At 49.6% G+C, this 12,224-nt stretch overlaps 1 protein-coding gene across 2 annotated transcripts in view; it reads left to right on the forward strand.

Annotated features, from left to right (window-relative positions):
* Positions 1 to 315: 315 nt before the first annotated feature.
* LOC144722729 (axin-1-like) overlaps positions 316 to 12,224 on the forward strand; it is a 34,763-nt gene continuing 22,854 nt past the window's right edge. For both annotated transcript variants that reach the window (XM_078601083.1, XM_078601092.1), the window contains exons 1-3: positions 316 to 748; positions 8,031 to 9,023; positions 12,051 to 12,200. In XM_078601083.1, the coding sequence (XP_078457209.1) occupies positions 8,128 to 9,023; positions 12,051 to 12,200 (1,046 nt within the window). In that variant the 5' untranslated portion in view covers positions 316 to 748; positions 8,031 to 8,127. The remainder of the gene's footprint in view (positions 749 to 8,030; positions 9,024 to 12,050; positions 12,201 to 12,224) is intronic.

Below are 12,224 nucleotides of genomic sequence, written 5' to 3' on the forward strand. Positions count from 1 at the left end.
GGTGAGTGGTGAGTAGTAGTGAGTAAGTGAGTGGTGAGTAGTAGTGAGTGAGTAGTGGTGGTGAGTGGTGAGTGATCTGGCGCGGCGCGGCTGCTTTGATGTTTGTCGCCGCGCGCCGCCAACGGCCGCCGCGCGAGCACGCGAGGGGCGGGGGGGAGTGGGCGGTGCTAGCGCGGAGGGAGGGAGGGGGAACCCGTCAGCGTCGTGCCCCCGCCCACCGTGTCCTTTCCATCCAATCAGATCGCACCCCACTACGACCCCACCCCACCACCCCCCCTCTATGCCCCGCCCCTCCCCCGGCTGCCCCGCCCCCAGCTTCTCGAGGCGGCGGCGCCACAAGAGAACGGGGGGAGCTCAGAGGCGCTCGCTCTGCAAGTCGCCCCAATCCACTCGTTGTTTTTAGTCTGTTTGTAACTAGCACATCTCTTCACGTCGTCGCCTTGGCTTCAATTCGCCAAGTCACATTTGTTGTACGCGTGGTGGGGAAGAGCAGGGCTTGGAGGCGTGCGTGGAGCTGGTGAAACGCCGCTCCGCACAAGTCTCGGCTAATTTGCGAGGCGAGGCGAGAGGCAACATCATCATCGCCCGTTCACGACGACGACGGGAGAGAGAGACGCCTGGCTGGGCGACAGACGACGAGGAGGAGTAGAAGGCAAACTGAGGAGAGAGTAAGAAGGAGACGAGGAGGAGGACGAGGAGGAGGGTGCGAGGCTGGAGAGGGGCGAGCGATGAGGCCCGGCGCGCCGAGGTGAGGAGGAGGCGTCGCTGCTGCTGCTGCAGCTGCAGGGCTCGGCCGCGAAGGGGAAGCGTCACTCGAGTAGCACCAGAATGTGTGTGTGGTGGTGGTGTTATACAGTGTGTGTGTGTGTTACACAGTGTGTGTGGTGGTGTTACCCAGTGTGTGTGGTGGTGTTACACAGTGTGTGTGGTGGTGTTACACAGTGTGTGTGGTGGTGTTACCCAGTGTGTGTGGTGGTGTTACACAGTGTGTGTGGTGGTGTTACACAGTGTGTGTGGTGGTGTTACACAGTGTGTGTGGTGGTGTTACACAGTGTGTGTGGTGGTGTTACACAGTGTGTGTGGTGGTGTTACACAGTGTGTGTGGTGGTGTTACACAGTGTGTGTGGTGGTGTTACACAGTGTGTGTGGTGGTGTTACACAGTGTGTGTGGTGGTGTTACACAGTGTGTGTGTGTTACACTGAGTGTGTGTGTTACACAGTGTGTGGTGGTGTTACACAGTGTGTGTGTGTTACACAGTGTGTGTGTGTTACACTGTGTGTGTGTGTTACACTGTGTGTGGTGGTGTTACACAGTGTGTGGTGGCGTTACAGTGTGTGTGTGTTACACAGTGTGTGTGTGTTACACAGTGTGTGTGTGTTACACAGTGTGTGTGTGTGTGTTACACAGTGTGTGTGTGTGTGTGTTACACAGTGTGTGTGTTACACAGTGTGTGTGTGTGTGTTACACAGTGTGTGTGTGTGTGTTACACAGTGTGTGTGTTACACAGTGTGTGTGTGTGTTACACAGTGTGTGTGTGTGTTACACAGTGTGTGTGGTGGTGTTACACAGTGTGTGGTAGGGTGTTGTTGTGTGGTGTGTGTTACCCAATGTGTGTGTGGTAGGGTGTTGTTGTGTGGTGTGTGTTACCCAATGTGTGTGTGGTAGGGTGTTGTTGTGTGGTGTGTGTTACCCAATGTGTGTGGTAGGGTGTTGTTGTGTGATGTGTGAGTTACCCAGTGTGTGTGTGGGGTAGGGTGTTATTGTGTGGTGTGTTACCCAGAGTGTGTGGGGTAGGGTGTTGTTGTGTGGTGTGTGTTACACAGTGTGTGTGTGGGGTAGGGTGTTGTTGTGTGATGTGTGTTACCCAGTGTGTGTGTGGGGTAGGGTGTTGTTGTGTGGTGTGTGTTACACAGTGTGTGTGTGGGGTAGGGTGTTGTTGTGTGATGTGTGTTACACAGTGTGTGTGTGGGGTAGGGTGTTGTTGTGTGGTGTGTGTTACACAGTGTGTGTGTGGGGTAGGGTGTTGTTGTGTGGTGTGTGTTACACAGTGTGTGTGTGGGGTAGGGTGTTGTTGTGTGATGTGTGTTACCCAGTGTGTGTGTGGGGTAGGGTGTTGTTGTGTGGTGTGTGTTACACAGTGTGTGTGTGGGGTAGGGTGTTGTTGTGTGATGTGTGTTACACAGTGTGTGTGTGGGGTAGGGTGTTGTTGTGTGGTGTGTGTTACACAGTGTGTGTGTGGGGTAGGGTGTTGTTGTGTGGTGTGTGTTACACAGTGTGTGTGTGGGGTAGGGTGTTGTTGTGTGATGTGTGTTACCCAGTGTGTGTGTGGGGTAGGGTGTTGTTGTGTGGTGTGTGTTACACAGTGTGTGTGTGTGGTAGGGTGTGGTGTTAGTACCACAGGTGGCGTGTTATCGTGGTGATGTTGCCCTGTGTGTACTGCTGTAGCGTGTGATGTGTCTGTGTATCACGTTGTGGGGGTAATTGCTGTGTGTGTGTTTGTGCTGTGAGTGCTACGGGGTGTGATTGTGTGTGCAATGCGACTGTCGTGTTGTATCGAGTGGTATACTGTGTGTGTACTTTATGTTGTGGTAGTGAATGGTGGGTATTACGGTGTGTGTGGTGTTGTGATGTGGGGAGCGGTAGTGTAGCGGTTAGTGCGCTGTGCTCCCGGGTTCAATACCCGCTCATGGACACCAACAACAGTGATAATTATCTGAACCGGTCCTGGTGCGGTCTGTAAACATCGCCACTGGGGAGACAAAGGCGGCCGGGCGTGGTGCTGGCCACCCACCCCCTCATGTGTCAGTGCTGGCCTTCATAGGCGCTCGCTAACATCACTTGCCCAGCTGCATGTTGAAGCAATACGGGGGGGATCTTTGTCTTTAGGTGGTGGTGGTGATGTGAATACTGCAGTGTGACATTGCCTGGGATGTCTGTGTGTTTACGGTATCAGTGTGCGTTCTGTGTGTAAACGATATGGTGGGCTATTGTGTGTAGCGGTATTACATTGTGCTCTTACCTCGAGTACAGCACTACCGTGTATCGTGATGTCTGTGTGATGTCTGTGTGTGATGTCTGTGGGGTGTCACTGTGTAGTGGTACTGTAGGTACGACTACAGCGTGTGATGTTACAGTGCGTGAATGAACGTGTGTGGCGTGTGACTATGGGTGTGGGTTTTACGTCCTCTGCTTGTGTATTATGAAGCATGTGTGTGGGTATTACACCGTTCATGTTGTGTATATATGAGTGCTGTATCGAGTATTGACTGTAGTATTGGCCCTCTGCTTATGGTCATTGATCAGGGCCTTCGTCGGTGGTGAACACGTCCAAGTGTAGCCATGGCCAGGAGTAGCGTCATTCCCAGATCCACCTCGAGCTTGCAGGAGGGATGTCCTCTGGCTCCAACACTGCTGAACACATTCTTAACCACGCATTTTGAGAATTCTTCCTTGGCTTTCTTTCACTGGTGGAATTGACATCTGGTATGGATATAGTCGGAGGGTTAATCGACGACCTGAATGCGGTCTGTGGATGGATTCCATCTGACCAACACGGTATGCCGATGACCTGGTAATTGCTGCTGATGAGCTGTAGATGCTGCTGCTGATAATGACTCTGGAGCGTGGATAATTTGTCGGCTAACGCTGCTTGAAGAGAGAGAGGGGAATTATTGCACGTGGGTTAGTGAGAGTGAGTGTTGTTCATCACCAACTCTGGGGTTTGCAGAGGAGGTCTCGCTGGGTGTAACGCGATGTTGGGAGCTGCCTGCCCCGTTTAGCTCCGTGTGCTCTTTGCGGCTGTTATGGTGGCGCCGTCTCTGTTGTGCAAAAAGTGCACTCCCGTTACAGGAGGAACGAACGCCTGTGTCAAGCCGGTCTGCCGCAGATGCTCCATCCCAGTATTCATTGTGTCCATAGCTCCACGGAGCCTTGCACTATGCCGCGTGTGGCTTGTTGGGCACCCAGTTGGCATCTGTGGAGGAGGCTCCTAAAAGAACGCCGCTGGGAAAGATAGAAGGCAGCCGAAGTCGCTCATCAAAGGAGAGTGCCGGGGGGGGGGGGGTGACAACAACAACAACAGAGCGAGCAGCAGGAGGGGTCCGGGAGGCTAAAGTCGCAGCAAGGAGTGTGGGGGGAGCGCTGGGACAGTCATCAGTTTCTCTCGTGGTCTGTCACTTAGCCCCACAACGCGAGAGAGGGGGGGGGGCTTATCCTTTGGCCTTCCTGGTGCCTTGGGGGGGGGGGGGTGGAAGGAGCCGCGGTTAAAGAAATCTAAAAGTACGGATTGTTTTTACGGCGACCTTTCACGGCCTAAGACCCGCTACGATGGCCCTCCTGTGTGGTGGTGGTTGTTGTTGTGGTGGACGTGCCGTGGGATGCTGGGCGCGTGCTAGAGTCCATGTGCTGCTACTGTATGCGATGCTGCTGCTGTGTGTGTACAGTGCTGTGTACAGTACGCGCATTTGGGTGTGGTACTGTACGTGTGATACGTCCGCGTCGGCGCTCGAGGGTGGTGCAATGTCTGCGGTCCTCTTGTGAATTACAACTCGGCTGCTGCTGCCGCTGCGTGTGGTGGTCGTGTGCGCGTTCTATTGTCTCTGTGTGAGTGTGTGGTGATTATGTTCGGCACAGTGCATGTTGAGCACACTTCGGCGCAGATTCGCGTGGACACACACGGCAGGGACGCGGGGACACACACGTGTGAAGAAAGTAGCACTTGGACACAACAGAGATGTTGGCAAAGTAGAGGACCAGCTTCCATATAGCATAGCAGGGCCTCACCCATAGCAGGGCCACGGCATAGCAGGGCCTCAGTCCAGGATTGCTTGGAAAGACTCATTATACAGTACAATACAGTGCATAACGCGCCATACATGAATATAGCACATTGTAGATACGGCAAACTACAGCTCTCATAACACAACACGGCAGGGCATCACATCAGCTCATTCAGCTTGGCAAGACAGTACAGTGCACAGCAGTTCAGCTGCTTGCAGCCTATAAACAACAGGCTGCAGGCATAGACGGCAACACGTGGCAGGGCACAGCTTGCATCACAACGTGCTCGCTGTGTCTCGTGTGCTCACGAGCGAGCACACGTCAGAAGAAGAGCGGTGCAGCGTGAGTGTACAGCACAGATTGGCTGTCAGTCAAAGGCTACACGCTGCTAGCAATCAATGGTTGCACGAGTTGCTGATGGTGGAGATGGTGCTTGTAGACGTGGTTGGGACAGGTGGTTGTTGGTGATAGTGTTGCTGATGATGGTAGTGGGGAAAGACCCAGTGGTGGTTGTGTTATAGGGTGGTGTTTTCGGTGATATTGAAGTTGGTGATGTTTGGTTCTTGATGGCTGTGTTTTAACTTATGATCAGAGGTGTGGACTCGAGTCATGTGACTTGGACTCGAGTCAGACTCGAGTCATGAATTTGATGACTTGCGACTCGACTTGGACTTGCATAACAATGACTTTGTCCCACCTCTGCTTATGATCCTACAATAACTTGCGGTGGTCATAAGCAAATTGAGCGAAACGTCGGACGTTGATGTTAATTTAAGTCGTGAATAGTTTAATTATATAATCCAACTTTGTGGGAGCTTTATTTGGTCACAACTTGATTAGCACGCGTAAATACTAATTGGGTTAACGTGACAATTTTGCCTGGTGGTGGAGGGATAATGACAAGGATTTTGGCATAAATCTACTGCAACCCAAAGAACACAGATCAAGCTGTTGGGGTTTGTGTTGATGTGGTTGTTTGTGTGCCACGATACGAGCCCGGCAAGCCGAGTTCGATTCCCGCTCACGACCACCACCGGTGACGATTATCTGAACCGGTCCTGGGCCTTCCCGAATTCGAATCGGCCTCAAATGTGTACCTGGTGGAGCGGTGTGTAGTAAACATCGCTAGCACTGGGGAGACAAAGGCGGGGTGCTGTCCACCTAGCCACCCCCTCACGTGCCGTTCCGGTCTTCATAAGTGCTCGCTAACAGCACTGCCCCCAATAATCTGTTAAGGCTATGGGGGGGGGGGGAATATTTGTATTTTTGTGGTTGTTGTTGGTGGTGGTGTTAGTGATGATTGTGTGCAAAAACGTTCTAGTACTGGGTGCTGTTCGTGGTATTCTCAATGATTGGTGGAGATGTTATGGCAAAGCACGGCCCTTAAATCCACCCCTTGACTGCATATGGCTGCAAGAAGAAGAGATGATCGTGTAGGGTAATTGGTGATGTGGTTGTTGATGGTAGTGTTTGGAAATCTGCTTCTGGGGGTTTTAACAGTCGGTGGTGGTTCTGTGATAATGGCTCTGAACTAATTGTTTTGTTCAGTTTCCGATATTCCTGTAATTAGGTATAGTATGGAATACAACTAGGAGCTATACTAGCTTCTTGTGCTGCCCATAGAGAATACAATCTTAAACTATTCCCCGACCTTTATCATACTTTAGCCATTTGTTGAAATTCAAGGATGCGGTTCAGAGACTTTCCAATACACAGCTGGGCCGAATTACAGAGGACATCTTCAGTCGCTAACCCCTGTGTCGGGAATTTGCTGTGAACCCTTTTTTTTGGAGACCCATGGGGTGAAAAAAGCAACCCAACCAGCCTCTGTATGCAGTTTTGTGGTTGTGTTGATGCATGCTCCTGTGTAGTACTTGTCTGTGTGTTGGTGCTTGTTGAGTGCACGTGTACACGTGTGGCAGTGCTGTGTGTATTAGTGGTCTGTATGTGTTTTGGGAGCGGTCGTGTAGCAGTTAGCACGCCGCGCTAGGAACCCGGCGGCTGGAGTTTGATTCCTACTCACGGCCAACACCACTGACGAGTATCTGAACCGGTCCTTAGACCTCCCCTAAGTCGGCTCTGGTGCAGTGTGTAAACATTGCCACTAGGGAGACAAAGGCGGCCGGGCGTGGTCCTGGCCACCCACCCCCTCGTGTGCCGTGCCAGCCTTTATAGGTTCTTGCTAACAGCACTTGCCCCTACAGTCTGGCTATGGGGGGGGGATCTTCGTCTTTTAGGGTGGTGTGTGGTGGTGTATCTCCGTTGCCCTTGTGCTGGCTGGTGTGTGCCTCTACATGGTGTGGTCGTGTACGTGTGCTGGCATGCTTTTGTTGGCCTGTTTATGCTAATGCTTTGTCTGTTTTGCTATGTGTTCATACATTATGTTTGTTGGCGTTCACGTATTGCTGTATGCAGCGTGCACTCATGTTTGCATGGCATTTGTGCGGTCGTGCTCGTTTTGGACGGAGCGCTTTGACCTCCCTCCCTGTACGCGATGTGTTTGTGTTTCTCTGTCGAGCAAATGCCCCCATGCGTTTGATGCATCAAATGGCAGCTGGGCACAAAGTGCTGTTTTTGTTAGGTTATCAACGCCACCCTTTATTGCATCCCAGACTGTTTTACGGTGCTATCAAACTCATTTCTAATTAAGGGCCCGAATTTCCCGTTTAAAGTACAATTTACAAGACGCCGCCGCAGATAACTTCATCCTTCAAGACGCAGCGGCAGATGCATTTAGATGTCTGCACCAAGATTACGATGCACTCACGGCCAAAGTATAATGTTTTGATAACATTCTGCTAGGAAGGACGCACTGAACTTAGTAGCCTCTGGCAGAAGCCCATCTGAAAAGTCGAGAGAGGGGATGTACATGATAACATCTCCACTCCTGTATGTTTATTAAGCAGTGATGACATGTTGGTTTATCTGATAACTGAGTGAATGGATGGGTTTGCCGTTGGGTTTTTAATTAGCTTTGCTGTTAATAATTAATGTCATTTTGGAGAATACCACTGCTGTCTTTGGATAGGATTCCACAGATTTACTTAATGTGACAATTATTGTTAAATGATTAAAGTAAGGCTTTGTGTATATGTTGCAAACATTCTTTCGTGGCATATATTGGTCACCATGTTTGTTTTAGTTTGTGAAGTTTTTTTTCCTTTGTTGACAACTGAAATCATCTTAATTAAACTATAATGACAGTTGTGTTTACGTATTCACAATGTGTGTTTGCATTAATTTTTTTCAGGCTCAGAGCTGCATCCCTCGAATTACTCAAGTAACCCATCAATTTGGAGTTTGGAGGAACCTGCTGACGTTTATTTAATAGGAGCCCAGGGCTGGCAATGAGTGTTTCTGAGAAACTGCAAAGACTGGATCTAAGCCACATTATAGAAAATGCCATTACTCGGAGACCACCAGTCCCTGGGCGAGAGGGAAAGGTCGATGTATGGCCAGAACATTGCAACGACCCAGGCTTGGCTCGGGCCAATGGAGTTAAGGGCGGCGGTAGCGGCGATGGCTTCGGCGTCAGGATGATACAGCCCAGGAGGATGGATGGAGACCTCGGTTACGAGCCAGAGGGAAGCGCCTCGCCAACGCCTCCTTACGTGCGGTGGGCCGAGTCGTTACCTGCCTTGCTGGAGGACCAGGATGGCACCAGCCTCTTCAGGGCCTTCCTGGAGCAGGAGGACTGTGTGGATCTACTGGACTTCTGGTTCGCCTGCAGCGGCTTCCGCAAGACCGACGGTGACAAGCGTGCCAAGCTGGCCAAGGCCATTTACAAGAAGTTCATTAAGGATAACGCGGGCATTGTTTTGAGGCAGATTGGATCTATCACGAGGACTGGCGTGAAGGAGTGCATTGCCAGCAAGCGCATCGATTCCACCATGTTCGACAGGGCCCAGGAAGAAGTTCAGATTGCCATGGAGGAAAATGCCTACCCGGCGTTTCTCAGGTCTGACGTGTACCTGGCATATGCTCGCAGCGGCGGAGAGAGCCCCCGGTGTTTTGCCGACCCTCTCCCCGCTGGCTTCATGGCCATGAAGGGACTGGACTCGCCTTTGGGCCTGCAGACGGTGAAGGAGGACGAGGTGCTGTCCTACGACAGCCAGCAGACTCACAAAAGGTGGCCGGAGGTGCACTGTGGGACGAGGCCACCCGGGGGAAGTTCCTGCTTCTCCGTAGCGTCGCCACGCGCAGTGGGGATGAGGCCGTCGGAAAAGGGGAAAAAAGGTTATCGGTAAGTCTGCTTTAAGATTTTCAGGAAGGTGTCTTTTTCTGTGCCAGTACATTGACACTGAACAACAATATAAAACATTCAATCCACACAGCACCTGGATATTAATGCGGTCAAAAATTTGGAAAGATTGGTACGAGAAAATTAGTAACTCATTAGTCCCTTACGGTGTGCGTTTTGTTTCTTCTGCAAAATTTATGCTTGCAATTCTTGCTGTGGAGGGAATGTTGGCCTGGCAGTTGGTCATATATTTTCAAACAAATTGTGGTGCGGGTTTAAGGAAAAGGAAATAATGATGTATTTGACCTTGTAACTTTTTTTGAAGTGTACAGGGAATTAGCTAGTTTTTTTGCCAAGCTGCTGCAACCATTAAGGAAGTCCAGTCAATCAATGTTTAAAAAACACAACAATGTTGTTGTAATGCATGTTTGTGAGCATTTTATTTAACATAAAGGGGAAGAAATCCCTGGGTAAAGCTGTGTAGTGTTTTTAAAGGCAAAATATTTAGGTTTTTAGAGACTTAATCTGTGTAAGTCAGTTTGGAATGTATTCTATGGGAATGCTTCTTTGTATGTGCGCTGAACTTCTTTCGCGCCGTACGTAGCCAACCGTGCTAAATCGGAGGTGTGGCAGGGAAAGGACAACAAACTAAACCTCAAAAAGCAGTTATAAATACATGGATTTTAAATCTAGATGATTTAAAAGTGCCATAACACTCAGTGACTTCTAAGTGGTGCAACCTTTTTACATCGCCGTAGGTCGGTGGAACCACACACACACACATGTTTTTGTGCAACCATAAATGTCCAAAGTGGCATTAACTTCTTGTGTATGTCGTCCACGAATATTGTTAATAAGTATGTATACACACCGGGGTATGTATTTTTTTGCGCCTTGTGTTTATTCACATGGGATTTGTGTTTATGTTTTACGTGCAGTGCAAACGCCCGCAAAACAATGCAATTAGGGATAACAGAACAGCATGTATGCGGCATGAGAATATTTTTAGAGATGTGTGGTTGGTTGTTGGGGTTGGTCTGGCTTGGGGTGGTGGTGGTGGGGTGGTGCAATGGCTCCTGGGTCATGGACCCTCGCTGCTGGGATGGTTTTTATGAGCAGGCCACTGCAGTCACATGGGAACCAGGAGCCCTGGCTGTGTCGGCTTAGCGATCAGAAAGACATTTCTTTTGTGAGCCCACGACTCGTTAATTTGGTCACGCTGAATTTTTTTTTCTGGTGAAATGAGTGCCCGAGCACTATAAGACTTTTCAGTTACAAAATTCCATCAGTGTTAAGAGTGAAATTCTTCCACATGTGTTGTCGAAGTATTTATACTTGCAAGAAAATATAATTAAATATGTTGACGTTTTCTTCTTTTGGATTTCTTACGACAGCGGAATGATAAAAAAAACTGTTAAAGGGAAGTTCAGAGTGATTCATAATTGGCTAAATATCAACCAAAATAAAATATTTCTCCGCACTGATCTGAAAGTATTGAATTTGTTCTGAATAATAACACTACGCGGTTGGATAGCTGTGGTTTAAACTTTGTGGATGTACTTCACAATGAATGGAATTAAATTAAAGTAGATTTGAGAACACTTTGAAAACAACTGATTAGAACGTTTTACATAAAACTGTCAGTGCTGCAGTTTCATTTATTAAGAAAATAATGTTTTTCCTTAGCCCGCAGGAAACGGATTACTGATGTGATCATAACGTGGCTGAGATCACCCTTTCCCGGTGCCCCATCAAAGAGCATGTGGAACCAATTTACTCCAGTGAGCTTTCTGCAAAAGGAACCGCATCCCTCCCTCTGCCCACACCGCCCCCCGCCCCGCTCTCGCTCACCCCTCCTTTTCTCTGGCTCGCCCTACCCCCAGTCACCACCAAATCGTATCAGTAACGGTAGAATGAAGGCTGTCGTGGGACTTAACCTGCCCTTTGCTGCATAAGGCCGCAACTCCTCCTGCCACCCAAGGCCCGGCCCTGGCTTTTGGAGTAGAGGGCCGCTACGTCTGGCAGGGTGTTGATTGGTGGGGGGGTGGGAGATGGAAGGATCCTGGGGACTCCCCTTCACTGCGTCTCTTCCTTGCTGTTTCTGTGGATTGCGATGGATTGAACAAAACTAGCAGGAGCCTTTCCCCGCTCCTTTATTTTTCCTTCCCACCCCCTCCTCTCTCTCTCTCTCCTCTCTACAACCCTACTCTTTACAAACACTGATCCTATTATTAAAGCGAAATGCCAGAAGCAGCAAGAGGGCGCGAGGTTCCGCGGGCAGTGTGACAAGGTTGTTTGTGTGCCACATCGAGGCTCAAGCTGGGAAAGAAATGAAAGAGCGGGTGGGGGGGGGAGTCTTGCAGTGAGGAGAGGGTATTACTCGATCTGTTTTGGTGTTAATACACCACCAAGCAATTTTGTGCTGTGATCCCTTTAGAATTTTTTTTCCTTCCCACCCTAGACATCTAGCAAAGGGGGCCTGTGCAGGTGTTTGGTTTGAAAACTTTATTCAGCTAATCCCGCAAGTCAAGGCCTATGCAGCACTGTAGCGTGATTAATATCGTTTGTTGCCTGCAAAGTGACAAAACCCCGGCTTTTGAATTTAATCTCCCATATTGTTTTCCCCGCAAAGGTGGATGATAGAAAAGAGAGAAAAATATATTTTTGTTCTGATATCTTGCAACGTGCGATTTTGAAAATTGTACACGTTAATATGAAGCATAGAGTGTACGTGTATCTTAAATCTATCACTCGCTGCAATGCAATAAGCAGCATTTTATTTTACATGTTAACACGCAGAACCCAGCAAACACAAAGTTGTATGTGTTTGGAATCCTGCGTTCGATGTTTTATATCGGATTCCATCGACGAACCATACGCGTGTCTGCAATGCAGGGCATTGATAATAATTCTCACAAATACTTACAAGGCACGCACTTAACACGGCCCACTGATAATTCTGTGAACTCTGCAATTAAGCCGGATGCTCTTATTCCCCTTCCCCCCCCAAACCCCACAATTACCCAAAAGGAACCCTCTGTGGCCAGGGAATCCAGTGAACCCGTACCACATGAACTCGGGCTACGGACGAGCTCCTGCATCAAGCGCCAACGACAGCGAGCAGAGCCTGTCGAGTGATGCGATGACGGACGACACGATGTCGATGACGGACAGCAGTGTGTAAGTCTTGGTTGCACGCTCACA

Source organism: Lampetra planeri, chromosome 1, assembly GCF_965212315.1.
Source record: "Lampetra planeri chromosome 1, kcLamPlan1.2.h2, whole genome shotgun sequence".
Lineage (NCBI taxonomy): Eukaryota > Metazoa > Chordata > Hyperoartia > Petromyzontiformes > Petromyzontidae > Lampetra > Lampetra planeri.